Source organism: Ahaetulla prasina, chromosome 15 (assembly GCF_028640845.1).
Source record: "Ahaetulla prasina isolate Xishuangbanna chromosome 15, ASM2864084v1, whole genome shotgun sequence".
Classification (NCBI taxonomy): domain Eukaryota; kingdom Metazoa; phylum Chordata; class Lepidosauria; order Squamata; family Colubridae; genus Ahaetulla; species Ahaetulla prasina.
This window is the reverse complement of record NC_080553.1, coordinates 10,596,276-10,622,894: the sequence shown is the minus strand read 5'-3', so window position 1 is coordinate 10,622,894 and position 26,619 is coordinate 10,596,276. Positions and strand designations below refer to the sequence as shown.

Here is a 26,619-nt window from a genome sequence, read left to right as displayed (position 1 = left end):
GAAGAGTGGCTGGGAGGGGAGGGGCGAGTAGAGGCTGGCCAGGCGCCCCTTGACGTGAGTGAGATCGAGTTGGCCGCGCCCACCCAGTCACATGACCACCTAGCCACGGCCACCCAGCCGGTCATTAGTCAGATCATGTTGGTGGTCCGCGGGATTTAAAATGATGAATTTAGTGGTCCCTGAGGTCCGAAAGGTTGGGGACCCCTGGACTAGAAAATCTCAAAGATCCCCTTCCAACTCTTGTTATTGTTATCTTAGAGGAAAACTTCGCTCCTGCTGTATAAAGAGAGGGTAGCCTAGATTTCTTAGGGTTTTCTGCCATCCAGTGGCACACATGAGTATTACTTAAGAAAGTAGAATGGACCACACAACCATTGCAACATCATCGTAGCATCCCTTAAGATCCTGAGAATTTTAAGGCACCTTTAATTTGGCTGACTCACTTGGCTGACTCATTCATTTGGTTGGCCTTGAATCATATCCATTTGTTCAGGGACAGCACTCATCCCTTTGGCTCATAACTTTCTTTTTAAAATAAAGGTAAAGGTTCCCCTCGCACATACGTGCTAGTCGTTCCCGACTCTAGGGGGCGGTGCTCATCTCCATTTCAAAGCCGAAGAGCCAGCGCTGTCCGAAGACATCTCCGTGGTCATGTGGCTGGCATGACTCAACGCCAAAGGCGCACGGAACGCTGTTACCTTCCCACCAAAGGTGGTCCCTATTTTTCTACTTGCATTTTTTACCTGCTTTCGAAACTGCTAGGTTGGCAGAAGCTGGCACGGCTAACGGGAGCTCATCCAGTTACACGGCAGCACTGGGGATTCGAACCGCCGAACTGCCGACCTTTCAATCAACAAGCTCAGCTGTCTTAGCCCCTGAGCCACCGCGTCCCTACCTCGCTCTTTTTATCAATGTCTAAAATACAAGGAAAAAAAAGTCAAAATAGGAAATTAAGGGAGGGGAAAAGAAAATATGAAGGGGGGGGGAAGGAAAAAAAGTGTTGACTTCAGACTCCTTTTATCGTAATGCCTCAATGGTTTTACTTTTTACACATTAGTATATAACTAGCCATTTCTATAACAACAAATCTATCTAATGGGCAAAACCGAAGTCAAAGTTTTTTTCATCACAAGCACAAAATCCAGAGGAGATATTAATGACAATCAGATCATTAGTATTTCTTATATTATTATTAACATGCTCTGATGCTAAGGAGTTAGACGTTCTACTCCCCCTCCCCATCTGAAAGGAACTCTGTCCCAACTGCCACCTGGGTGGCCAGCGCGTGACTCATCTGGCCTGCGGGCTGGGTAACTGGGGACAGGAGAGGCTTCTGTGGGGCAAGCCTGAGGGAGAGAAGGGGAGAGGAGAGGAGAGGCTTCTGTGGGGCAAGCCTGAGGGAGAGAAGGGGAGAGGAGAGGATCAATGGGGCCAGCCTGAGGGAGAGAAGGGGAGAGGAGAGGCCGATCATAACTATTCATTAATGTTCAAGCTTTAATTGTCAATTTATCAAGCCCGGTCACATACTTTCGTAGCAAAGCATGGGTATCCAGCTACTAGTTTAATATAAAGATTACTTAATAATCTTTATAAACTATCACCTTTTTTCAAACTTTCCCTTAACATACATACGTATATTGAAGTTCACTTTCAGACCAATAAAATTCCAATTAACTCCAATTAACTCCTTAAATTGAAATCACTCCCTCCAAGATACCTTCATAGAAATATTTTTTTCTTTTTCTTGTAGACATCCTTCTTAAAAGCTCTCAACTTTTATTGAAGCTAAGTCCTCATACTTATGACCGTTGTCGCATTTCCCCCACAATCACATGATCAAAATCAGGGCGCTTGGCGATCCACACGGATTTACGACGGTTCCAGCATCTCAGGGTCCTGTGATCACCATTTGTGACCTTTGCAGTTGGCTTCTCACACGCGAAGTCAACGAGGCAAGCCAGATTCATTTAACGGTGGCACGATTCACTTAATGACTGCAGGGATTTGCTTAACAACAAAAGCAAAAAAGGTCACGTGCAGTTGGGCATGACTTGCTCAGCAACATGAATTCTGTTCCCAGTTGTGGCCATTACATTTCACAGAGAGTTTAGAATAGAATAACAAGAGTTGGAAAGGACCTTGGAGGTCTTCTAGTCCAACCCCCTGCTTAGGCAGGAAACCCTACACTACTTCAGACTAATGGTTGTCCAATCTCTTCTTAAAAGCTTCCAGTGATGGAGAATTCACAACTTCTGGAGACAAGTTGTTCCACTGATTAATTGTTCTCACAGTCAGGAAATTCCTCCTTAGTTCTAAATTGCTTCTCTCCTTGATTAGTTTCCATCCATTGCTTCTTGTCCTGCCCTCAGGTGCTTTGGAGAATAGCTTGGCTCCCTCTTCTTTGTGGCAACCCCTGAGATATTGGAAGACTGCTATCATGTCTCCCCTGGTCCTCCTTTTCGTCAAAGTAGACATACCCAATTCCTGCAACCGTCTTAAGTCTAGGACTTCATGTTCACTTTCTACCTGCGCTCAGTTATCAGACAAGCTAATCAATAAATCAGGGTTTGTCTCCATACGGGGATCCAAAGTTGGCTTGCAGGATGCTTCCCCAAAAGACGTCCTATCATCGCATTTGCCAGCGTTACTGCCGCCGCCAGTTTGTGCCTGTTTGATTTTTAATGTCTAATTTATTTATTTCATTTATACCCTGCCGTTCCGCTCCAGAAAGAATGCAAAGGCGGCTAAGAAAGTGAAATTGTTAGCCCCTAGAAAAGCATCTTGCATAATCAAAAACCTATCCGTTATTTTTGCTTCACTGGCTAATTTAAGTTCGTCTGCAAAATAGGTTACATGGATTATTAATGGCTTCAAAATCTTATACCGGCTGCTATGAAAATGCTGATGTCATTCTCGCCTACAACTCGCCTATCAATACACAGCAGTCGTATTTTTAAGCATCTTAAAAGCAGCCGGTAAGAAAATACACATCAAAATCAAAACAAAACGAACCTTTTATCAACCAAAGAGGGAATTGGTTGATCTGTTTACAGTTTCCGTTTACATCCTTTTGTTTCTACATATTGTATCCAAAGCTATCGAGAACAATATCATACACCATATTGTACACCATATTGTAAGGCGATTTATTATTTAAAAAAAACAACAACAGAGGGAGGGGGAGAAGAGAAACACTCAGTGCACAATGCAAAAGAGAATATGCTTGCTTTTGGGGCTTTAGTTTTCCAAGCCTGATCAAATGCGGCTTTGAAAAATGTTTAAATTAATTGGAGATGTAACCAGATGAGGGCATCAAATTAAATCAAATCAAATCAAATCAAATCTCTTACAGCCAGAAGGCCAACAGGAAACAGGAACCAGTGTCAGAAGATTGCAAAACAAAATTCTCTTTTAAAATAGTGAATTGAGGAATAATTGAATCAATAATTTCCTTTTCATCTTTATCTTCTTCTTCTTCTTCTTCAACATTCCCTACATTCTTCCTTTTCATTGCCCTCAGGTCCTTCCTCTTTTTCTTCATCACTTTCTTTCTCCTCCTCTTCTTCAACATCTAAGACTTTGTTCCTCTAGTTCACTTCCTCCTCCTCTTCTCAATCTCCACAGTCCCCTTCCCCCTTTCTCCATCCTCTTCTTCTCCTCACTTGATCCTTCACCATCCTCCCATCCTTTTCTTCCTCTTCTGCTTCACCATCTTTGTTTCTCTTCTTCACCTTTCTGCTCCTCTTCTCCATCTTTAGTCTTCCTCCTCCTTTCCCCATCTTCCTCTTATCATCTTGTCTTCTTCTTCATCTCCACATTCCTCCCATCCCTTTCTTCCTTCTTTTGTCTTCACTATCACTTTGTTCTTCTTCTCTATCTTCAGACTTCCTTCATTTTCCCCTCCTCCTTCTCCATCAAGACTTTTTTCCTCTTTTCCTCCATCCTCTTCATCATCCCCATCTCGTCTTCATTCTCTCCAGTCTTCCCATCCTTCATCCCTTTCTTCCTGTTCATTTTCACCCTCACTTTGCTCCTCCTCTTCCCCTTCCTCTTCTTCTGTCTTCAGTCTTCTCCTTTCTCCCTCCTCTCCTTTGCTCCTCCACCATCATCTTCTCTTCTTCATCTTCTCTACATTCTTCCTCCATCCATATCTTTCTTTTTCACCATCAAGACCTTGTTCTCCTCCTCCTCTTTCTTCTTCGTTCTCCTTCTCAAGTCTGTTCCTCTTCTCCACCTTCGTCTCCACCTTCTCCATCTTCAGTCTTCCTTTCTCCATCCCTCACTTGTTCTTTCACCCTAATCTCATCTTCATCATCTACCCTCAGTCTTCCCATCCTTCATCTCTTTCATTACCCTCACTTTGTTCCCCTTCTCCACTTTTCTCCTCTCCTCCTCCACCTTCATGTCCTTCCTCCTTTCCTTTCTTCTCCTCCTTCTCTTTTCTTCTCCTTCCTCTTCTTCACCTTCCCCTTTCTTCTCCTTCTCCTCTTCCCCTTTCTTCTTCTTCTTTTCCTCCTCCTTCCTCTACTTCCTTCTCTTCTTCCCCTTCCCTCCTCATCCTCCTTTTCCCCACCCGCCCGCCCTCCTCTTCCCCTTCTCCTTTCTTCTTCTTCTTTTCCTCCTCCTCCTCCTCCACGTCTTTCCCCCTTTCCTTTCTTCTTCTCCTCCTCTTCCTCCTCTTTTTTCTTCCTCCTCCTGTTCTTCCCCATTCTTCTTCTCTTCTTTTCTTCCTCCCTTCCCCTCCCCTTCCTTCTTTTCCTCTTTTCTTCCTCCTCTTCTTCTGTTTTCTTCCTCCACCTCTTTTCCCCACCAGCCCACCCTCCTCTTCCCCTTTCTTCTTCTTTTCCTCCTCCTCCTCCACATCCTTCCCCCTTTCCTTTCTTCTCCTACTCTTTTCTTCTCTTCTTCCTCCTCCTTCTTTTCCTCTTCTTTTCCTCCTCCTCCTCTTTTACCCACCCACCCACCCGCCCCTTCCTTTTTCTTCTTTCCTCCTCCTCTTCTTCTCCTTCCCTTTCTTCTTCTTCTTCTCTTCTTCCCTTTCTTCTTCTTCTTTCCTCCTCTTCTTTTGCCTCCTCCTCCTCTTTTCCCCACCCACCGCCCTCCTCCTTCCCTTTTTCTTCTTCTTTTCCTATCCTCCTCTTCTCCTTCCCTTTCTTCTTCTTCTCCTCTTTTCTTCCTCCTCCTTCTTTTCCTCTTCTTTTCCTCCTCCTCCTCTTTTACCCACCCACCCACCCGCCTCCTTCCTTTTCTTCTTCTTCCTCCTCCTCTTCTCCTTCCCTTTCTTCTTCTTCTCCTCTTCTTCTCCTTCCCTTTCTTCTTCTTCTTCTTCCTCCTCTTCTTTTGCCTCCTCCTCCTCTTTTCCCCACCCACCCGCCTCCTCCTTCCCTTTTTCTTCTTCTTTTCCTATCATCATCTCCTTTCCCTTTCTTCTTCTTCTCCTCTTTTCTTCCTCCCCTCCCCTCTTCTTCTTCTTTTCCTTTTTTTTTCTTTTTCCTTCTCCTCTTCTTTTCTTCCTCCTCTTCTTTCCTTTCTCCCCTTCCTTCTTCTTCTTCTTCTTTTCCTCTTCTTTTCTTCTTCCTTCTCCTTTTCTTCCTCCTCTTCTTTCCTTTCTCCCCTTCCTTCTTCTTCTTCTTCTTCTTCTTCTTCTTCTTCTTCCTTCTCCTCTTCTTTTCTTCCTCCTCTTCTTTCCTTTCTCCCCTTCCTTCTTCTTCTTCTTTTCCTCCTCTTCTTTTCTTCTTCCTTCTCCTCTTCTTTTCTTCCTCCTCTTCTTTCCTTTCTCCCCTTCCTTCTTCTTCTTCTTCTTTTCCTCCTCCTCCTCCTCCTGTTTTCCCCGCCCGCCCGCTCAGCAGCCTCAGCCCTCCTCGGCCCAGCAGCCACCCTGTTCCTCGCCCCCGCCCGCCCGCTCTCGCTCCCCCCCCGGCCCTCCCTTCCAGGAAGCGCCGCCGCCGCCGCCGCCATGCATTGTGGGGCAGCGGCAGCAGATCCAAGATGGCGGCCAGCAGGAGGCTGATGAAGGTAACATCCCAGGCTGAGGCCGCCGGGCCGGCGCCGGCGAGGGGCGGAGGGGGGGGCGCGCGCGCGGGGAGGGCGGACGGGGCGGCCTGGGGGCGAGAGGACCGCCGACGGAGTTGGGAGGGGTCTCCTCCTTCCTTCGCTCGCCGACGGCTGCCGGGGCCGCGCTTCCGCCGGTGCCTTGAAGCGGGCGGGCGGGTGGGGTGGGGGAAGAGGAGGAGGAGGAGGCCAGGAGCGCGCGCGCGCGGACGCCCCTCGAGGGGTCGCGCCGCGTCGATGGCTGTGAGGGGGTTTTGGGGGTCCCACTTCCTCAGTGGGGGTGGGGTGGGTCCCGCCGGGTGACGAAGCAAAGCGGGGGCAGCTTGAGAGACCCCCTTAAGGAGGAGGAGGAGGAGGAGGGGGGTTAAAATGGGGGGGGGGGGAAATTAGAGAGAAAGAGACGGAGGGAGGGAGGGGCGTCTCCCCGCTCCTGCCTTCCTCCTCCTCCTCCTCCTCTTCCTCCTCTTCTTCTCCTTCTCCTCTCCCCGCGTCTTCGGATGGGCGGCGGCGCCTCCTGACGTTACGAAAGCGGCCTTGGTGGGGTCGAGGAGGAGGCCCAAGCTGGGCTGCTTTCTCCCCCACCCCACCCCACCCCCACAATTCGCCCAGCAAAGGAGAATCCCGTTTCTTGGAAGGTGGAGGGGGGGTTTCCTTCCCTATCTTGTGGGGGGGGGAGGGTGGAAAGGGAACCACCAGGAGATCCTTTAGGTTGAGGACTCCTTGGTGCTGTCTGAGCTGGGGAAAAGGGAACCACCAGGAGGTCCTTTAGGTTGAGGATTTCTTTCTCTGAGGTGGGGGGGAAGGGAACCACCAGGAGATCTTTGGTGCTCTCTGAGGTGGGGGGAAGGGAACCACTAGGAGATCCTTTAGGTTGAGGACTCCTTGATACTCTCTGGGCTGGGGAAGAGGGAGCCACCAGGAGGTCTTTTAGGAGGTTGAGGACTCCTTGGTGCTGTGCTGAGCTGGGGAAAAGGGAACCACCAGGAGATCCTTTAGGTTGAGGACTTCTTGTTGCTCTCTGAGCTGGGGAAAAGGGAACCTCCAGGAGATCCTTTAGGTTGAGGACTCCTTGATACTCTCTGGGCTGGGGAAGAGGGAGCCACCAGGAGGTCTTTTAGGAGGTTGAGGACTCCTTGGTGCTGTGCTGAGCTGGGGAAAAGGGAACCACCAGGAGATCCTTTAGGTTGAGGACTTCTTGTTGCTCTCTGAGCTGGGGAAAAGGGAACCACCAGGAGATCCTCTAGATTGAGGACTTGGTTCTCTATGAGCTGGGGAAAAGGGAACCACCCTCAGTGCTCTGAGCTGGGTGGTTTTCTTCCCAATGACGTTTCGTGACCCAACTAGGTAACATCATCAAGGCTAGGAGAGAAGGGGATTTATAGAGAAGAGGAGGCGGAAGGAACTCTGGGGTTCTTGGTGGTCTTTGAGCTGAACGTCTTGCAGACGTTTCTTGACCAAGCTAGGTAACTTCATCAAGGTTAGGAGAGAAGGGGGTTTGTGGAGAGGAGAAGGAAAGGAAGGCAACTATGGGGTCCATGGTGCTCTCTGAACTTGCTTGGGTTTTTTTGCAGACGTTTCATGACCCAACTAGGTAACATCATCAGGGCTAGGAGGAAGGGGCGGGTTGCAGAGAGAAGGAAGAGAAGAGGAAAAAGAGGACTTGGTGCTGTCTAAGCTGCGTGATTTTCTTGCAGACGTTTCGTGACCCAAACTCGGTAACGTCATCAGTGCTGGTGAGAAATTTGAAACGGTCATGAAAGGACAGCAAGAAAATCACCAAGCTCTGAGAGCACCAAAGACCCTCGTTTCAAATGAGCTACAAATATTCTCCTTTATGGGTCCTGTGGTTGGTATTGGCACTCTATTGAAGCTGGGGATAGGTGTGTACTTTTTCGGGGCAGGGGGCCTGGTTTAACCCCAAAGAAAAGGGAATTGCTCAACCAACCACAAAAAGAAACCGGTAAAGGAGAACATTTGTAGCTGAGGTTTGAAATGGGATAGTCCTTGGTGCTCTCAGCTTGGTGGTTTTTCTTGCAGACATTTAATTACCAAACTAGGTAACATTATCAGTGTTAGCAAGGAGTGGGGTTTGCTGTCAGTTTATCGTATATCTCATCAACACTGACAGGCAAGCCACTAGAATATAAACAGAGAGCAAACTCTACTCTTTACTAGTGCTGTTGATGTTACCTAGTTGGCTAATGAAATGTCTGCAAGAAAACAACAACTCTCAGAGTGTGCCAAGGTCTCTACAGTCATCGCCCTCCTCCTCCACATTCCAACCTCACTCTCTTTTAGCACTGACGATGCTACCTAGTTGGGTAATGAAACGTCTACAAGAAAACAACCAAGCTTAAGGAGCACCTTCTCCCATCCTCAGACCCTCAAAAGCTTTTCTTAAATTTAAATAATCTGTTTTCTAGTATCAGATAGTAAATGGAATTACATCATAAGCAAATCGTCTGCTTCACACAGTATGCTAAATCACCTCCCCCACATTTCCCCCCCCCCCAAAAAAAAAGTACAATTGTGGGAATGTCGCCTTAACTGACCTGCTGGATGCTATTGTGCGAACTAAGTTTGCAGGTGAGATGGTTGGTTTGGTCCTCGTTTCTTTAATGTGCTCATCCTAAAGCTTTCAGGTCCCTGGAGTTGTTCAGCCACAGGAAGACAATGTAAAAGGATTGCATTTATTAACTTCCTGGATTATGTAAAGTGGAACATCCACAAGAAGAGGTTTGGCAGAATAAAGGCAACACAGATCCATCTGGATCTGAAGAATGATAAGGTGGCAGGGAAGAACTACAAGCCGTATAGACGTAAGGCTAAACTGTGCTGAATGGGGTTTTACACGTGTCAAAATCTTTACACGTTCGTATCAAATAATCCAGTGTGGTTTATTTCCAAATAACACAGCAAGAGCATAAACTATGTCAATGTCAGAAGGTAGTAAGAAACATGTTTTGGCATTAGGTAAATGAGTTTGAGATGCATTTTCTTTTTCATTCTTTTTATAGCAGGCTGTCTACTTTCGTTTTCACTTTCTAACTTCAGCCTGTCTAGCATGTGAGGTTTGGGAAATGGGAAGATACTTTGCAACCAGACTGTTGCTGTGTTGTAAATTTTTTTCTTAAAAATACCGAGTAAATACCCCCCCAAAATAAGACACTGTCTTATGTTTTTTTTGAACCCTGAAATAAGCGCTTGGCCTTATTGCCATCCGCTCAAAAGCCCGATTGGGCTTATTATCAGGGGATGTCTTATTTTGGGGGAAACAGGATATTTAGATTAGAAGTTTCTCTTGGAATGGACCGTTTATGGTATATTCCTTGCCATTAAGAGGAGGTTTTTTGGGTTTTTTTAATATTCAGATAAAGCTTTCGTTAACAATTGCGTCATAACAGCACAGACGGGAAGTTGGCTACCACACTTTGATTCAGCTTTTTGCTTTAGAAGGTTTAAATCTCTCGTTCTTTTTCCTTTTATATAGTTTTATATACGATTATAGATTTGGGATAAACCTCTTAACGTTTCAAAACTCCATGAACAAGATTTAGTTAGAAGAATTTGAGAAATACTTGGACTTTTAAGTAATGATGTCACTAATTGGATATAATTCACACAAATCCTGCCTGAAATTAAACACATTCACCCACCTACAGAGTAGTCCGGGTTGGTGTTTCTGCAAAACTTGGAGAATGGAAAAATCTGATTTTACAAATAATAGTCCATATTATTAATTCTGTCATGTACTCTGTACTTTATTGTAATTGCTTGCTTAGGCACTCGTATGTCAAAGTCATATCCTTGCAGTTAACAGCAAAAGTAGTAATTTCCTTAAAGAGTCTGGCCTTTTCTGTTTTTAACCCTCTGTTCGCTTGCACATTTATAACTAATACAGATAGTCCTCAACAGTTTAGTGGCCGCTCGAAGTTACAATGGCCTGAAAAAAATAAATTATGACTGTTTTTCATACTTACAACTGTTGCAGCATCCCCATGGTCGTGATCAAACTTCCGATGCTTGGCAACTGGCATGTACTTATGACAGTTGTAACGTCCCGGGGTCATGTGATCCCCTTTGACGACCTGACAAGCAAGTGTCGATGAGGAAGCCAGATTCACTTAACAACCAGGATAATTTAATAACTGCAGTGATTCACTTAACAACTGTGGCAAGAAAGGTCATAAAAATGGGGCAAAGCTCACTTAACAACTGTCTCACTTAGCAACGGAAATTTTTTTGGCCTCAATTGTCATAAGACGAGGACTACCTGTAATGTACAGTTCCTGAAATACCTAAACTGAAGAAGCAAGAAGATATGTAAGAGTCCATGGCCACTCTCCATGCAAAAAATATGCTGAATTTTAATACATTCCCAATCCAGATGCAAGGGTGATATAGAATTAACACCGTTCATAGCACTACCAGTATATTTAAGCATGCAAAACGTGTCCATCAGCGCTAGTGTACAGAGCCAGTTTGGTCTAGTGATCCAGGCACCGGACTAGAAACCAGGAGACTGTGAATTCTAGTCCTGCCTTAAGGCATGAAAACTGGGTGACTTCAGACCCATTCACTTTTCTCTCAACCAATCCACTTCACAGGGTTGTTGTGGTGAAAATAGGAGGAAGGCTGCCTTTATAAAAAGGTGGGATAAAAGGTAAAGGTTCCCCTCGCACATATGTGCTAGTTGTTCCCGACACTAGGGGGCACTGCTCATCTCCGTTTCAAAGCCGAAGAGCCAGCGCTGTCCAAAGACATCTCCGTGGTCATGTGGCCGGCATGACTCAAGGCCAAAGGTGGTCCCTATTTTTTCTACTTGCATTTTTACGTGCTTTCGAAACTGCTAGGTTGGCAGAAACTGGGACAAGTAACGGGAGCTCACCCCGTTACATGGCAGCACTAGGGATTTGAACCGCTGAACTGCTGACCCTTTCGATTGACAAGCTCAACATCTTAGCCACTGAGCCACCCTATAAAAGGTGGGATACAGATGCGTAAATGACTCAAACGTGGTTTGCTTATTTCAGAGAAATTAGCTGAGGATATTGGATAACCCCCAATAACCTGTAGTCCTATAACATAGAATAGTGGACTCCATATTGATTAACTAGATTTTGGATGTTACTGTCATACAGTTTGCAGGTTCGTTTAGTACTGAGCTTGTGTTCCCTCATTTACGCATATCATTTTTTGCTAACACAAAGGGTGTTGTTTATCTAACTGAAAAAGAAAATTAATATTAAAATTCCGTGAGCTAAGCGAAGAAATGTTCCTCTCTGGCCTTCTTTTTGGTGCAGTTGTCGATTTAATAATATCCGTGAATTGTAGAATAATTGAAAAAACCCTTCCCTTTAATCTGTGTGCCCTTAAGTAGCACAGGATATTAAAACAGCTGATTTGCTCATTAGTTCTGTAATTCAAGGCTGCCTTATGTTAATATTAATTTCGGGCAAGAGTTTACAGGATGATCAGAACCTCGGAAAGTTTCTGAACACTTGGCTTATTTTATAACAACTGATTTTGATACACACGTGGCTTGTGTGTACTCCTGAACTTGTGACTTTTTTTTAATTAATGTCACAAAGAACAATGTGTGCTATAAAAGTTTGGGGATCGCCTCACAAAGCGAAGCTGCATTGAGAATGGTAATTCTGCAGTTCGTCCTTCCCCTATCCCACCCCGCAATCTCATTTACATACAGATGCCTAAATGGAGGTTTGTTTATTTTATTACATTTATATCTCACGTTTCCTGTGAGGCATTCGCAAGCAGCATTATTACTCATTGTTTTAGCCTCACAATGCCAACACTGTTGGGCTGATAGAAAGTTACCAGCCAGAATTACCCAGTAAATCCAGAGTGAGAGGTTATCCCGAACCCCCTGTTTAATGATGTACTCAACTTGAAATATTTCTCATTTTGGAAGAAGTACACTCCGAAATAATTATTCTTATGGGTGATTTTGATCTCACTTTGTATATGGGGAAGAGAATTAAGTACCAAGTTACTAAACCTGGTTATTAAAAGCCAACTTCCTTTAGGCAGGAATTGCAGAATCTTCAAGCTTGCAGATGTGAGACTCCAGTGTACCTAAGCCTAAATGATCATGGTTAAGTCACCAGGAATGAAGCAGGCTGCCATCCACCAGTAATCGGTGTGATCAGAAATTCCCAGTCCGCGCCACCTGCAATGGCCAAATATTTTTTTAAACTTTCCATCCTGAAACGGAGGGCCGAAATCCATAAAAGCATTCTAAATAATAAGAGCAGCATTTTCAGAATAGACGACTTTAGACAGCACAGTTAATGTTTCCTGAAGATTACACTTATTTACTATATTTTTCGCACGATAAGACACACTTCCCCCCCCTAAAAAAAGTGGGTGGAAATGTCTGTGCGTCTTACAGAGCGAATATTGCGGTGCGGGGAAGGGGGTTGGTGTGGCAGCGGTGTTCACCGCCTGTCTCCACTGCCACCGGAGAATGCTGGACCCTTCACTGCTGAGCAGCTGATCGGCGGTTGGATCGGCCTCCCAGAATACCACCGATCAGCAGCAGTGGTGGTATTCAGCCAGTTCTATCCGGTTCGGGCAAACCGGTAGCAGTGGCTGCAGGAGCCTGTGTCCACCCACCCCGACGTCATCACGTCTCGTTTTTGACGCTCTGTGCATGTGCGGAAGCCTCTGCGTATGCGTGAAGGTGGCGCGTGCACTCACATTTGCAAACCGGTAGCAAAGGTAAGTGAATACCACCCCTGGGCGGCGAGGATTGCTGCTGCCGCCAATTGCCACATTCGGCGACAGGGATCGGCGGCAGTCCCCGCCATGTAGAACAGCTGATCAGCGGTATTCCGGGAGGCTGATCCAACCGCCGATCAGCTGCTCGGCAGCGAAGGCTCCAGCTTTCCCTGGAGGCAGCAGCAGCTCAACTCAGTTGACCGGTAGTTGGCGCAATAAGAGCGGAGCCTGACGAGCCACATGCTGGGGCTGCAATAACGTGCTGAAGCTGTTCAGGCTGTTTGCTGTCCGCTGCAAGGACACTAGCCTGAGGAATACCGGATGGATGCTGGGAGGCAGAGGCAGATTTTTTTCTTCTTCTTTTCCTCCCCAAAAACTAAGGTGTGCCTCGTACTCCAGAGCATTTTATATTCTGAAAATTACGGTAATTTTCCTAACAAGAACACGGCGCTAGGAAATTCATTTGTATTTTAACTGCTACTCTCTTTAAATCCTTAACGCCTGCTTAAATGTTAAAAATTGATGAGAAAACCAAGGGCCTGTACAGGTAGTCCTCGACTTAATGACCACTATTGAGCCCCAAATTTCTTGTCGCTAAGCGAAACATTGGTTCAGTGAGTTTGCCCCATTTTGCATCCTTTTTTTTGCCGCCACTTGTTAAGTCAACGGCTGTGGTTGTTAAATTATTCAGATTGTTGTTAAGTGAATCTGGCTTCCCCCATTGACTCTGCTTGTCAGAAGGTCACAAAAGGGGGTCACATGACCCCCGGGGACACTGCAACCGTCATAAATCCGAGTCAGTGGCCAAGCGTCTGAATTTTGATCACATAACCTGCTGCAACCGTCATATGTGTGAAAACTGGTCCTAAGTCACTTTTTTCAATGCCGTCGTAACTTTGAACGGTCACTAAATGAACTGTTGTAAGTTGAGGACTACCTGTATTTTGAGCTTTTTCTTCAGTTATTTTTTTTTTAAATAAAATTCTTATTTTAATGCAGCAACATCAAATGTAACCTTGTTAGTTTAAAAACAAAACAAAATCACAAGCAATCCTCTTTTGCAACAGAGCAATCAAAATCTATTTTCATTTCAAAACCCTAAATAAATAAAAAGTTTGGGCCCAAAATTTCCATTGCTAAGCAGAACAGCTGTTCAGTGAGTTTTGCCCCATTTTATGACCTTTCCTGTCGGGAGTTGCTGAGTGAATCACTGCAGCTGTTTAAGTTAGTGACAGGGTTGTCAAGTGGCTTCCTCCATTGACTCGGCTTGTCCGGAGATCGCAAAAGGGGATCACATGTGCTGCGACCGTCATAAATAATGAACCATCTGTCTCAAGGATCTTGTCGTGTCCCACTCCTCCGCTGACGGCCGGGTCAGGGAAATCCGAATCGGGCGTGCCTCTGCAGCTCTGCCAAAGTCCTCAGGGCAGGCAGGAGACCCGAAAGTGACTTCAGCAAGATATGTTTAGACTTTGCCTGACTCAGAGAATGCCAGAAAGCAGATCCTTTATATAGGCCATGGGGTGTGGCTCCATGACTCAGCACTTATCCAGGCCTGCCCCTCCCTTCCTTCTGACGCCGCCGCCTATCAAGTCTTCTGACGCGAGGGTCACTCCAGTCGGCAGCTGTTGGTAATAAACCTTCCTCAGGCTCACATGCTGTGGAGGAGGGGGAGGGGTCTAGTTGCTCCGTTTGCCTGGGCATGGAGCCAGAGCTGGGGGCTGGAGATACTTGCTCTTCTTCAGCCTGTCTGGGCATGGAGCCAGGGCTGAGGCCGGGAGGCATGCTAGGACATTCCTTCGTGTTCGGAAGCAGATAAGAAGGCCCCGGCTGTGGTGGTGAGATCGGACGAGACACAACAGATCTGAATGTAAACCATGGGGATGCTGCGGTGGTTGTAAGTGTGCAAAACAGTCCTAAGTCAACTTTTTCAGTGCCGTTGTAACGTCGAACCGGTGGTGGGATTCAGCCAGTTCAGGCAAACCGGTAGCAGCGACTGCAGGAGGCTCTGCCCATCTGCCTAAGCGTGCGCGCACGCTCACATTTGCGACTAGGGAAAGTAAGTGAATCCCACCTCTGCTTCGGACGGTCACTAAGTGAGCTGTTGTAAGTCGAGGACTGCGTGTACTGTGGCCACTCCTTCTCCCCAGTCAGTTTTTTTAATCCATAACTTAATCTTTAGATCCAGGAAACAGAGTAGAGGCTGAAAGAAAACCATTGCACGGTTTTTATAGCCAGGTTTGAGTAGCTCAGTTGCTCAACCTCGTGTGGATATCAACTCCCAGAATTCCCCAACCAGCTTGGGAATTCTGGGAGTTGAAATCCACGCATTTTAAAGGGTTGAGAAACACTGGTCTGGCTTTCCGGTCCAGTTAAAGCTTATCAATATATTTTTAGCAGAAGCTCGACACGTCAGAATTTAATAATTCCAAACAAGATATAAATTATATAATGTTTTACTCTGGCCACTCCTGATATTTTCAGCAATCAGTGGAGCTGAGTAACTGGTCTTAAATGGTTCAGGCAGATTCGAATACGGAATGGCATTTCAGGCTCAATTCAGAAGCGCCCCCAAGGCCTGAACCGGCGTCTGTCTTGAAGAGAAAGGTAACCTTGTCCAGTAGAAGTTGAGTCCATTTGCTCGGATCTCGGCACCTCCTTTTTGTCCTGTGCTAAAAATAGATCCTAATGTAGAACTTAGCAGTTTGATGAGGTAAAAAAAAAAATACAGACCTGAAGATGGTTGGCATACCGGTGGCACTAAGTTTTGGCCTAGCATTGTTGTAACTTGAAAAACCATGGTTTGTTGAATAAGCCTCATTAGCTGACCTCATGAAGTCTGTCTGTCTGTCTCTTTATCTGTCTATCTAGCTATATCTATCTATCCATCCATCTATCATCTCTATCTATCTATATCCATCCATCTATCAATCATCTAGCTCTGTCTGTCTGTCTATCTATCTGTCTATTTCATCCATCCATCCATCTCCTGTCTGTCTGTCTGTCTGTCATCTATATTTATCATCCATCCATCCCTATCTACCTACCTACCATCCCATCCATCCATCCATCGGTCATCTATCTATTCACCCTATCTTTCTATCTATCCCCTGCCTATCTATCTATCTATCTATCTATCTATCTATCTATCTATCTATCTATCTATCTATTTTTCTGTCTATCATCTGTCTATCTATCTATTCACCCTATGTTTCTGTCCACTGCCTGCCTGCCTGCCTCTCTCTCTCTCTCTCTGTCAAACTTATTTGCTGCCCATTTTGTAACAAAACTACTCTGGGCAGCTTACAGCATTAATTAAATCATAATAAGCCGCTCTGAGTCATTTCTTACCTGCAAGATGGGTGGCAAATTTGATAATAATAATAAAATAATAATAATGTTTTCTAAATAATAGATGGGAACGGCTTCAGTCCTTAGAAATTGAACTAGAAAGGGCAAGAATCGTAGTAGGTTTCCTTAGCAAGCCAGAGATGCGCCCAGGGTTTGAAGTTGGCTAATGTGGCTCAGTGGCTAAGACGCTGAGCTTGTCGGTCGAAAGGTCAGCAGTTCAGCAGTTCGAATCCCTAGCGCCGCGTCACGGGGTGAGTTCCCATGACTTGTCCCAGCTTCTGCCAACCTAGCAGTTCGAAAGCAGGTAAAAAATGCAAGTAGAAAAAATAGGGACCACCTCTGGTGGGAAGGTAACAGGGTTCTGTGCGCCTTTGACGTTGAGTCATGCCGGCCACATGACCACGGAGACGTCTTCGGACAGCGCTGGCTCTGAAAAACAGAGATGAGCACTGCCCTCTAGAGTCAGGAACGACTAGCACATGTGTGCAAGGGGAATCTTTACCGTTTAATGGTTGTTGGCTGTAGGCTCCCAAAAGGTTAGCATCTGACATGATGCTGGTTTATTCCCGATTACAGTCCCCACTACTGGGAAGAACCAAATGGATGCTCATAGTGACTCAGGAGGTTTCATGTGACCGATATGACACTCATACCAACAGTAAATCTGCGAGGACTCATCCCTACCCAAGGTTGCAGATTCTCACGTCTTGTGATAGATGACTTTCCTGTGGCATTTTCTTTTCATTTCAGTTCTTAAAAGAAGCAAGATAATTGGCCTGGGTTCGGATGAAACTGTATGTAAACTTGGACAGGAAGTGTACTGTGCGAAAGGCTGGATATTATCAGCAGCAAAGGGTGACACACTCCTAAAACTTTCCTAGCCACATAATTACAACATCTTTAATACTACCAGGGGCGAATGCCAACTCCTTGGGAAATTCCAGATTGCTGAACTGGCAGCGATGTAGTTAGGGACCGAGTTTTAAGATCTCTTGTCTTGTTTTGTTCTGTTTTTCCATGTCTTGAATTCAGAGCGTTCAAGACGGGTTTGAGAGGTTTGCTCTAATCGGGCTTTGTATTTCTGCCTTCAAGACAAGGTTTATTAGTGTTTGCCTGCACAACTGAATTGTCAAACATTTACTCGGCTGAACTCCTGCATGAGCTGAATGCGTCAGGCACACCCATGAAACCAAAGCAAGATTTGTCCACTGCTGATCCAATCCCTCATGAGATAGTTCTATTTTCGTTAGCAGTAAGCTTAGTATTCGTAGCTAATTATATCCACCTACTCCATGGATTTTGTGGGTGACTCCTGCTCAGTGGTGAAATCCAATTTTTTTGACTACCGGTTCTGTAGGCATGGCTTGGTGGGCTTGGCAGGGGAAGGATACTGCAAAATCTCCATTCTCTTCCCGCTCCTGGGGGAAGGATATTGCAAAATATCTATTCCTACCCCTCTCTGGGACCAACCAGAGGTGGTATTTGCTGGCTCTCCAAACTACTCAAAATTTCCGCTACCGGTTCTCCAGAACCTGTTGGATTTCACCTCTGCTCCTGCTCCAACCAGATCTTCATGTGGTCCGCCAGCAGCCTACGGAGCTGGCAACGGAGTCGGACAGCGATGAGGCTGAGGTGAGGCCAGGGCCATCGGGGAGTGAGGTGCGGACTCCAGATTCTCCAGAGACTGATAGTAGTGAGGCAGAGGAACAGGAGGAGCCTGTTCCTAATGCATGCATGAGAAGAGCTGCAAAGGCAAGAGCAGCTCAAGCAAAAAGGACAACTTGGGAGTAGGGCCAAGAGATGATTGGCCCCTCCCATAAAGTTTAAAACAGACCAGCAACAGCATTTGGGCTTTGCCGGAAAACAACGTTGGTAGCTTCGTCTTCTGCTTCGTCTACGTCTTGCATTTATTTTTGTGACTTCTGAACGTTTGCCAAGAAAGGTCTTTGGCAGTTAGAAGGATGGAAGGCTGAGTCAACCTTGAGCCGGTCAGAATCGAACTCCTGACTGTGGGCAGAATTAGCCTGCAATACTGCATTCTAACCACTTTGCACCACGGATGGATGGATGGATGGATGGAAGAGAAGGAAGGGAGGGGAACAGCAGTAGCAATTGTCCTTAGACTTAAATACCTGTGAAGCGGTATATAAGTCTTAAATGCTATTGCTATACTGCTTTACAGCCCTCTCTAAGCAGTTTAAAGAGTCAGCACATTGCCCCCAACAATCTGGGTCCTCACTTTACCGACTTCGGAAGGATGGCAGGCTGAGTCAACCTTGAACTGATCAGGATCAAACTTCCAGCAGTGGGCAGAGTTCTGCATTCTAACCACTTTGCACCATGGATGGATGGATGGATGAAAGGAAAGGGGGGAAGGTAGGAAGGAAGGAAGGAAGGAAGGAAGGAAGGAAGGAAGGAAGGAAGGAAGGAAGGAAGGAAGGACAGCAATAGCAATTGTCCTTAGACTTATAGACCTGTGAAGCGGTATATAAATCTAAGTGTTATTGCTATACCGCTTCACAGCCCTCTCTAAGCAGTTTACAGAGTCAGCCTTTTGCCCCCAACAATCTGGGTCCTCAATTTACCCACCTCAGAAGGATGGACAGCTGTCAAACTTGAGCCTGGTGAGATTCGAACTGCCAAATTGCAGGCAGATGTCATTGCAAACTGTTGTAGGAGCAGCAGCTACTAATTGGTGGAAACCAAAATTTTGAAATGGTTTTGCTGATTGGTTTACGTGTCATCAGGGACATCAGTCTATTTTGGATGCGCGTGGTACGTAAATTAGCTACCTTCGCAACCGAACAAACAACAACACTTATCTTGTTTGTATGTTATTCCTGACATTTTCTTTTCAAGCTTTTGTTACCACCTTGAGCCTTTGTTAACTATATCAATATTGGGATAGGAGTGGTGCTCCCAGTTTTGAAAAACAGTCATGGGTCTCTTCCTCTCGTTTTTCGTAGGATGTGAGTCACATGCTAGTTTGCCAAGTCTCCGAAGAGGTTTCTCTCCCCCACCCCCCAGATAAGGGCATAATCCTGTTTTGGTTAATTTCTTCTCATTTTTCTTTCTGTTTAAAATTTTGCAGTTACGGCTATGTTTACTTGGTTACGTTGGCTGCAATTGTAGGGAATGGTACTATCTTTCTACTTGATGCTCCTTTCTGGCTGCAGTGGGCTATCCGATGGAAAACGTATGATATAATCTGAATTAACAGAATAGCAGAGGCGGACGGGATCTTTGCAGGTCTTCTAGTCCAACCGCAGGAAAGCCTATACCACTTTAGACAAATGGTTGTCCAGTCTCTTAAAACTTCCAGTGTTGGAGCATCCATAACTTCTGGAGGCAAGCTGTTCCACTGGTTAATTGTTCTCAATGTCAGGAAATTCCTCCTTAGTTCTAGGTTGCGTCTCTCCTCGATTAGTTTCCACCCATTGCTTCTTGTTCTGCCTTCAGGTGCTTTGGAGAATAGCTTGACTCCCTCTTCTTTGTGGCAACCTCTGAGATATTGGAAGACTTGTATCATGTCTCCCCTAGTCCTTCTTTTCATTAACCAAATCACGGAAAGAGAATTATTTTGGTTCTTATTTATCATGGTTTCTGGCATGGGAGAGTTACACTACTGAACTGTGCAGGTAGTCCTCGACTTACAACAATTCGTTTTTAGCAACCATTTGAAACTATGACAACACTGAAAAAAGGGACGGTTTTTCACACTTAACGACCGTTGCAGCATTTCCATGATCACGTGATCAAAATTCAGTTGCTTGGCAACCGACGCATATTTATGATGGTTGCAGTGTCCCATCCTAAATACGCATCCGTTGCCAAGCATCCGAATTTTGATCACGTGACCACGGGAATACTGCAACGGTCATAAGTGTGAAAAAAAGGTCATAAGTTACATTTTTCAGTGCCGTTGTAACTTTGAACCGCCGCTAAGTGAATTATTGCAAGTCAAGGAATGCCTGTAGAAGGATCTGCCAAGCTGAATGCCTCGATTAAAATCTATTGTTGCCCCGAATGTAGTAACCGCACGTTTAAAAAATGGAAGATTTTTAAAAATAAAACAGTTATGATAAGAATTGTTTGAAATATACAAAATATAACATCATAATATTGGTTTGAATTAAGAGGAGGAAATGAATGATATAATGCAATTAATATAAAATCCAGAACATTTTATATGAAGGCAGGGAACAAATATCTCCAGTTAAACAAATGATAAATTGGCCAAAATATTTGGATATGTATTAAATTGGTAAAACACAAAATTAGTCAATTTACATATCACGGGTATGGTGAAATTGCACAAAAGATTTGTAACCAACCAACTGACACGCTGTTTCTATTTGTATTGAAGATGTTTTTATGTATGTCTAGAAAAATAAATTTTTTCTCAAAACAAAAAAAAAAGTTATTATAAGAAGTGGTTTTTTTAAAAAAAATTAAGAAGAGCTATTTTTTTTAAATATAGTTTATTGAACTTTTTTTACATTAAAAACATAGAAAAAAAAGAAGAAGAAAAAGGTTATATCACTTAACAGGTATTTGTGGTGTTTTTTCTTATAACAATAATCGGTGCATTAATTGCAAAAATTAAATCGTTATGTATTTACGTTCTTGTTTTATCTATTGTTTATACTTAGTAACTAAATATCTTTGTTTATCTCCGTTCTATCCACTGTTCCCATATATTATAAAATACTGATGTCTCTTTATCTTTTAAACTCAGCGTTAGTTTGTCCATTTCTGCGCCATTCATGACCTTTTTGTATAACAAGTTTCTCTGTAGGTATACATGGCTGTTTCCAACATTGAGCGAAGGCCATCCTAGCGGCAGTTAATATGTGTAGTGTTAGATATTTTATACACATATTTTTTTAAAAAAAATATGTGAAGAGCTATTTTAAGTGGAAAACTTAATTGATGCAAGCGCGCTGAGGCCTACTCAGAAATTATAACCTCTCTTCACACACATTGCTTAATAGAAAGAAAGGGGCATGCCATCTATATTATATTATGTCATCTTTTTATTTTGAATTTCCAACCACACTCATGGCACAAATTCTGAATTTTTATCATTGGGGTTACCAGGGCCACAAATCCTGAATTTTTATCATTGCCTTCCCAAAGGTGACTCTATAACAAGCAGTCCTCGACTTACAACACGTTCGAAGTTACAGAGGCGCTGAAAAATGCAGCCTATGACCATTTTTCACACAACTCTAACCATTTCAGCATCCCCATGCTCACGTGATCAAAACTCGGACTCTTGGCAACTGACTCGTATTATAACGGTTGCAGCATCTTGGGGTCATGTGATCCCCTTCTGTGACCTGACAAAGTCAGGGGGGAGCCCAATTCACTTAACAACCGCAGCAATTCACTTAACAACTGGGGCAAGAAGGTCGTAAAACAGGGCAAAACTGAGCTCCGCTCAGCAAGAGAAATTTGGGGCTCCATTGGGGTCGTAAGTCGAGGACTACCTGTATAACATAGTGCCAAGAATGCTGGCTGGTATTAAGTCTGAATTCTCTGTGAAAAGTCAAACAGAGGAATTGTGCCTTTTCCAGATTGTTCCCAGTTTTCAGCTATCCCCTCTGTACCTCCTTGTAGTAAATCTGTAGCAAGACAAGAGGAAGAGAAGGGGGGGGGGAGAGACTGACTGTGAGACAATTTGACTTTGAGATGATAATGAAAGTAAAAACAACACGCCTGTTTTCCTGAATATTACAACCGATTATTTTGGCTGATGTGTTTAATATGCTTTTTCTCTTTTCTCTGCTCTGCTTGTAGGAGCTTGAAGAAATCCGCAAATGTGGAATGAAGAATTTCCGTAATATCCAGGTGGACGAAGCTAACTTATTGACTTGGCAAGGGCTTATTGTTCCCGTGAGTGTGAAACAAACCTCTTGTAATTAAATTAAATTAAATTAAATTAAATTAAATTAAATTTCTTTAATTTTTCCTTAAATACCCTGAAACCTTCGAGTTGGTCCATGCAGATCCAGATTGAATAAATCCATGGATTTTCCAGAGTGAAGAGGGAAAAAAAAATACTTCTGAGGAATGCCACCTGAATAATTAAATTAGCTGCCATCCATCTTTGCATTAAAAGAAAAGTATTCATAATTTATAAAGCCCTTAAACATCTAAATCATTGTGCAGTGGTTAAAACTTAAAAAAGAGAAGCTCCTATTGTTGTGCAGCTCACAAGACACAACAGCAAAGAAAGAAAAGATACCGTCTTTTTCCCGAAAACAAGACCTTACCTTATATATTTTTCAACCCCAAAATAAGCGCTCGGCCTTATTTTCGGGGAGGTCTTATTATTTTGGGGCGCGTGGAGCAAGACAGGGCTCCTCTTGCCGTCTTACCCGATTTCCAGCTCTGTCTCCCTAACCCTAACCAGAGGAAATGGCAGGGACCAGCTGTGCATGCATTTAAATATTTTCAGGGAGGGCTTATTTAAACGCATGCGCTCAAAAGCCCAGTTGGGCTTATTATCAGAGGATGTCTTATTTTCGGGGCAACAGGGTAGATAATGAAGGAAAAAACGAAAGCAAGGAAAAGCACACCACAACTCTTAAAAACTTCAAAATGGGCCTTAGATAAAATAGCAACTAAGCCATATAGGGGCCTCTGGTGGCTCAGCAGACTAAGTCTGTCTGTTATTAACACAGCTGCTTGCAATTATTGCAAGTTCAAGTCCCACCAGGCCCAAGGTTGACTCAGCCTTCCATCCTTTATAAGGTAGGTAAAATGAGGACCCAGATTGTTGGGGGCAATAAAGTTGACTTTATATATAATATATAAATGGATGAAGACGATTGCTTAACACAGTGTAAGCCGCCCTGAGTCTTCGGAGAAGGGCGGGATATAAATTCAAATTAAAAAAAAATATGCAGGTATGGGAAACGTAGAATTTATTTCAAGAAATTTAGATTTCATTCCCTATCACAGAATCTATACCTGTCCCTCACATCCCCACAGGTATTGGCCAGGACAAGAAATGCTCTCTTAAGGCAGTCCTTGACTTACAGCCGTTCATTAAGTGACCGTTTAAAGTTAACGACGGCACTGAAAAATGACTGATGACCGTTAACAGCATCTCCGTGGTCACGTGATCAAAATTTGGGCACCTGGCAACTGGCATGTACTTAATGACTGTTGCACGATCCTGGGGCCACGTGATCACCATTTGTAACCTTCCCAGCCGGCTTCCAACAAGCAAAAGCCAACGGGAGAAGCTAAATTCACTTACCGACTGCACGATTCATTTCCCCATTGCAGTGAATTGCTTAACAACCGTGTCCCAAAAAAAAAAGTCGGAAAACTGGGCAAAACTCACTTAAAAGCCGTTTTGTTTAGCGACAGAAATGTTGGGCTCAATTGCCCTACCCAAAAAATAAACCCCAGTTAAAATCGTCAGTGTGGTGACCCAGGCCCAAGTAGATAGTAATAAATTTAATCTGTGGAAAAACAAACTTTATTCGAACAGCTGGGAATTACTTCATTCCCAGCGTCGGTTCAACTCAAAGTAAAACAAATGCCTCCCAACACAAATTCCTCAGTTATCTCACAAACTTTAGTCCAATTAGGCAAACTGCCAAAGGCCCTTCCTGGCAAATGTCCAAAAGCCACAAAAACAAAGACGTACATGAAGCAGAAGACGAAGCAGAAGACGCAGCTACAACATTGTTTTCTGGCAAAGCTGAAACTCCATTGCTGGTCTGTTTTAAGCCTTATGGGAGGGGCCAATCATCTCTTGGCCTTACTCCCGAGTTGTCCTCTCTGCTTGAGCTGCTCTTGCCTTCTGGCAGCTCTTCTCATGCATGCATTAGGAACAGACTCCTGTTCCTCTGCCTCACTACTATCAGTCTCTGGAGTCCGCACCTCACTTCCCGATGGGTCTGGCCTCACACCTCAGCCTCATCGCTGTCCGACTCTGTTGCCAGCTCCGCAGGCTGCTAACGGACCACAACAGTCAGCCAGATGGACACATTCAGTACTATATATCCCCTGAAATAAGTCTTAATGAGTCTTTTGGAACAAAAATTAATAAAAGACCCTGTTTTAATATCTTATTTTCAGGGAAAATAAGTATGATCCTTTCTCACACTTAACAACCGTTTTAGCATCTTCACGGTCCTGCGGTCAAAATTTGGATGTTTGGCAGCTGACTCATATTGTATTTCCCCAAAAATAACCCCCCCCCCAAAAAAAAATATTTAAACGCATGCGCAGCGGGTCCCCACCATTTCCTCTGGTTAGGGTTAGGGAGACAGAGCTGGAAATTGGGTGAGACAGCAAGAGGAGCCCCGTCTTGCTCCATGCACCCCAAAATGATAATCTCCCCGAAAATAAGGCCAAGCGCTTATTTCAGGGTTCAAAAATATATAAGACAGGGTCTTATTTTCGGGGAAACACTAGTATATATGACGGTTGCAGTGTCTTTTTCTGGGACCTTCTGACAAGCGAAGTCAAAGATGAAGCCCTATTCGCTTCCCTATATCTAACTTAATAAGCTGCAGTGATTCGCTTAATGACCGTCTCAAAAAAAAGGTCATGAAAGGGCAAAAAGTCACTTTACAAATGTCTCACTTAGCAGCAGAAATGTCGGGTCCAATGGTGATCGTAAGTGGATGACCAGCTGTATAAAAAGTAGCGTCCGTGAGTGAATTATTTATACTGGAGGGTTGAATATTCCCTGCCTCTTTTATTTATCTCCGTTGCCCCAGGCTCCACCTTCCCCACCCCAAACAAATCTTGAATGGGTTACTGTCCCAGAACGGAGGAGTGCGTGTTTTCCATTCAGGCGCTAAATACCGTATTTTTCAGACTATAAGATGCACCTAAATTTAGAAGTGGAAAACGATAAAAGTTTTTGGTCTCCCTTTTTTCAGGTCTTTTTTCTGGCCGTTTCCAGCCTTTTTTCAGCCCATTTTGGGGGCTTTTTTTTGACCCGTTTTCAAGGCTTTTTTGGCCCATTTTGGGGGCTTTTTGGGGCCGTTTTTGTGGCTTTTGGGGGGGTCGTTTTTGGGACTTTTTTCAGCCCATTTTGGGGTTTTGATCCATTTTCAAGGCTTTTTGGCCCATTTTGGGGGCTTTTGGGGCCGTTTTGTGGCTTTTGGGGGCCATTTTGGGGGCTTTTTGACCCGTTTTCAAGGCTTTTTGGCCCATTTTGGGGTCTTTTGGGGCCGTTTTGTGGCTTTGAAGTCTCAAAAACAGGCCAAAAAAAGCCTCAAAAACAGGCCAAAAAAAAAGCCTCAAGAACGGAAAAAGGGCCGAATAAAGCTTCAAAAATGGGCCAAAAAAGTCCCGAAAATGGGCTGAAAAAGCCCCCAAAACGGGCCAAAAAAGCCTCAAAAATGGGCCAAAAAAGGCTTGGAAAAGGCCGGAAAAAAGGCCAAAATAATAGCTGGCAGGTGGGTGGGGCTTCAGCAATATTCAGTCTATAAGAGGCACAGAAAATGCAGAAAATTTTTTTGGGAGACAAAAAAGTGTGTCTTATAGTCTGAAAAATACGGTATATCTTTGAATAGAGGTACTTTTTTTTAAAAAAAAATGTCAAGTTGTATCTTGCAATTCTTTTATTATTATTATTTCTAACAAGTCAGTGCTTTAAGAATAATAGTCGTTCAACTGTTTTATCCAGATGCTAGTTTTACAAGATAATCCTTCCGGCAGGCTTTTATCGGTAAATTCCTAATCGTTCTGTCTTCGGTAAACAATTCTGTAATTTGTATTGAATCTTGTCTGTGTGTGAACACTCCTTGGTGGAAAAAGTTAACACAGGCAAACTTTTTATTTTATTTAAAGTAGTTAAATAAACTAACCGGGCCGCTGACAACCTCAAGAACGAAACAATATGGACAACAATAAAAACAAGAGAAACAGTATAAAAAAACCCCAGAGTGGATATTCAGTTAAGAAACCCACCTTCCCATTTTTTTCAGGAGGTTGCATAAAACTAACTGAATCCTGCTGATAAAGATTGCAATATGTGAGCTTTTTTTAAAAAAAACCAAATTTTAAAAAAATAAAATAAAACAAGTCGCATTGCCAAAAATGGGAAGAAAAAAGCAGAAAATTTTTTTGGGAGACAAAAAAGTGTGTCTTATAGTCTGAAAAATACGGTATATCTTTGAATAGAGGTACTTTTTTTAAAAAAAAATGTCAAGTTGTATCTTGCAATTCTTTTATTATTATTATTTCTAACAAGTCAGTGCTTTAAGAATAATAGTCGTTCAACTGTTTTATCCAGATGCTAGTTTTACAAGATAATCCTTCCGGCAGGCTTTTATCGGTAAATTCCTAATCGTTCTGTCTTCGGTAAACAATTCTGTAATTTGTATTGAATCTTGTCTGTGTGTGAACACTCCTTGGTGGAAAAAGTTAACACAGGCAAACTTTTTATTTTATTTAAAGTAGTTAAATAAACTAACCGGGCCGCTGACAACCTCAAGA

The 26,619-nt window shown here is 44.0% G+C and overlaps 1 protein-coding gene across 3 annotated transcripts in view; it reads left to right on the top strand.

Moving 5' to 3' along the window:
• The window catches only part of UBE2L3 (ubiquitin conjugating enzyme E2 L3), a 175,378-nt gene that overhangs the window by 144,615 nt on the left and 4,144 nt on the right, over positions 1 to 26,619 (top strand). For 2 of the 3 annotated variants that reach the window (XM_058157961.1, XM_058157959.1), the window contains one exon: positions 21,946 to 22,041. In XM_058157961.1, coding sequence (XP_058013944.1) covers positions 21,946 to 22,041 — 96 coding nt within the window. Of the gene's footprint in view, positions 1 to 5,953; positions 6,016 to 21,945; positions 22,042 to 26,619 lie in introns of those variants that run through there. The other variant, XM_058157962.1, reaches the window with a different exon arrangement.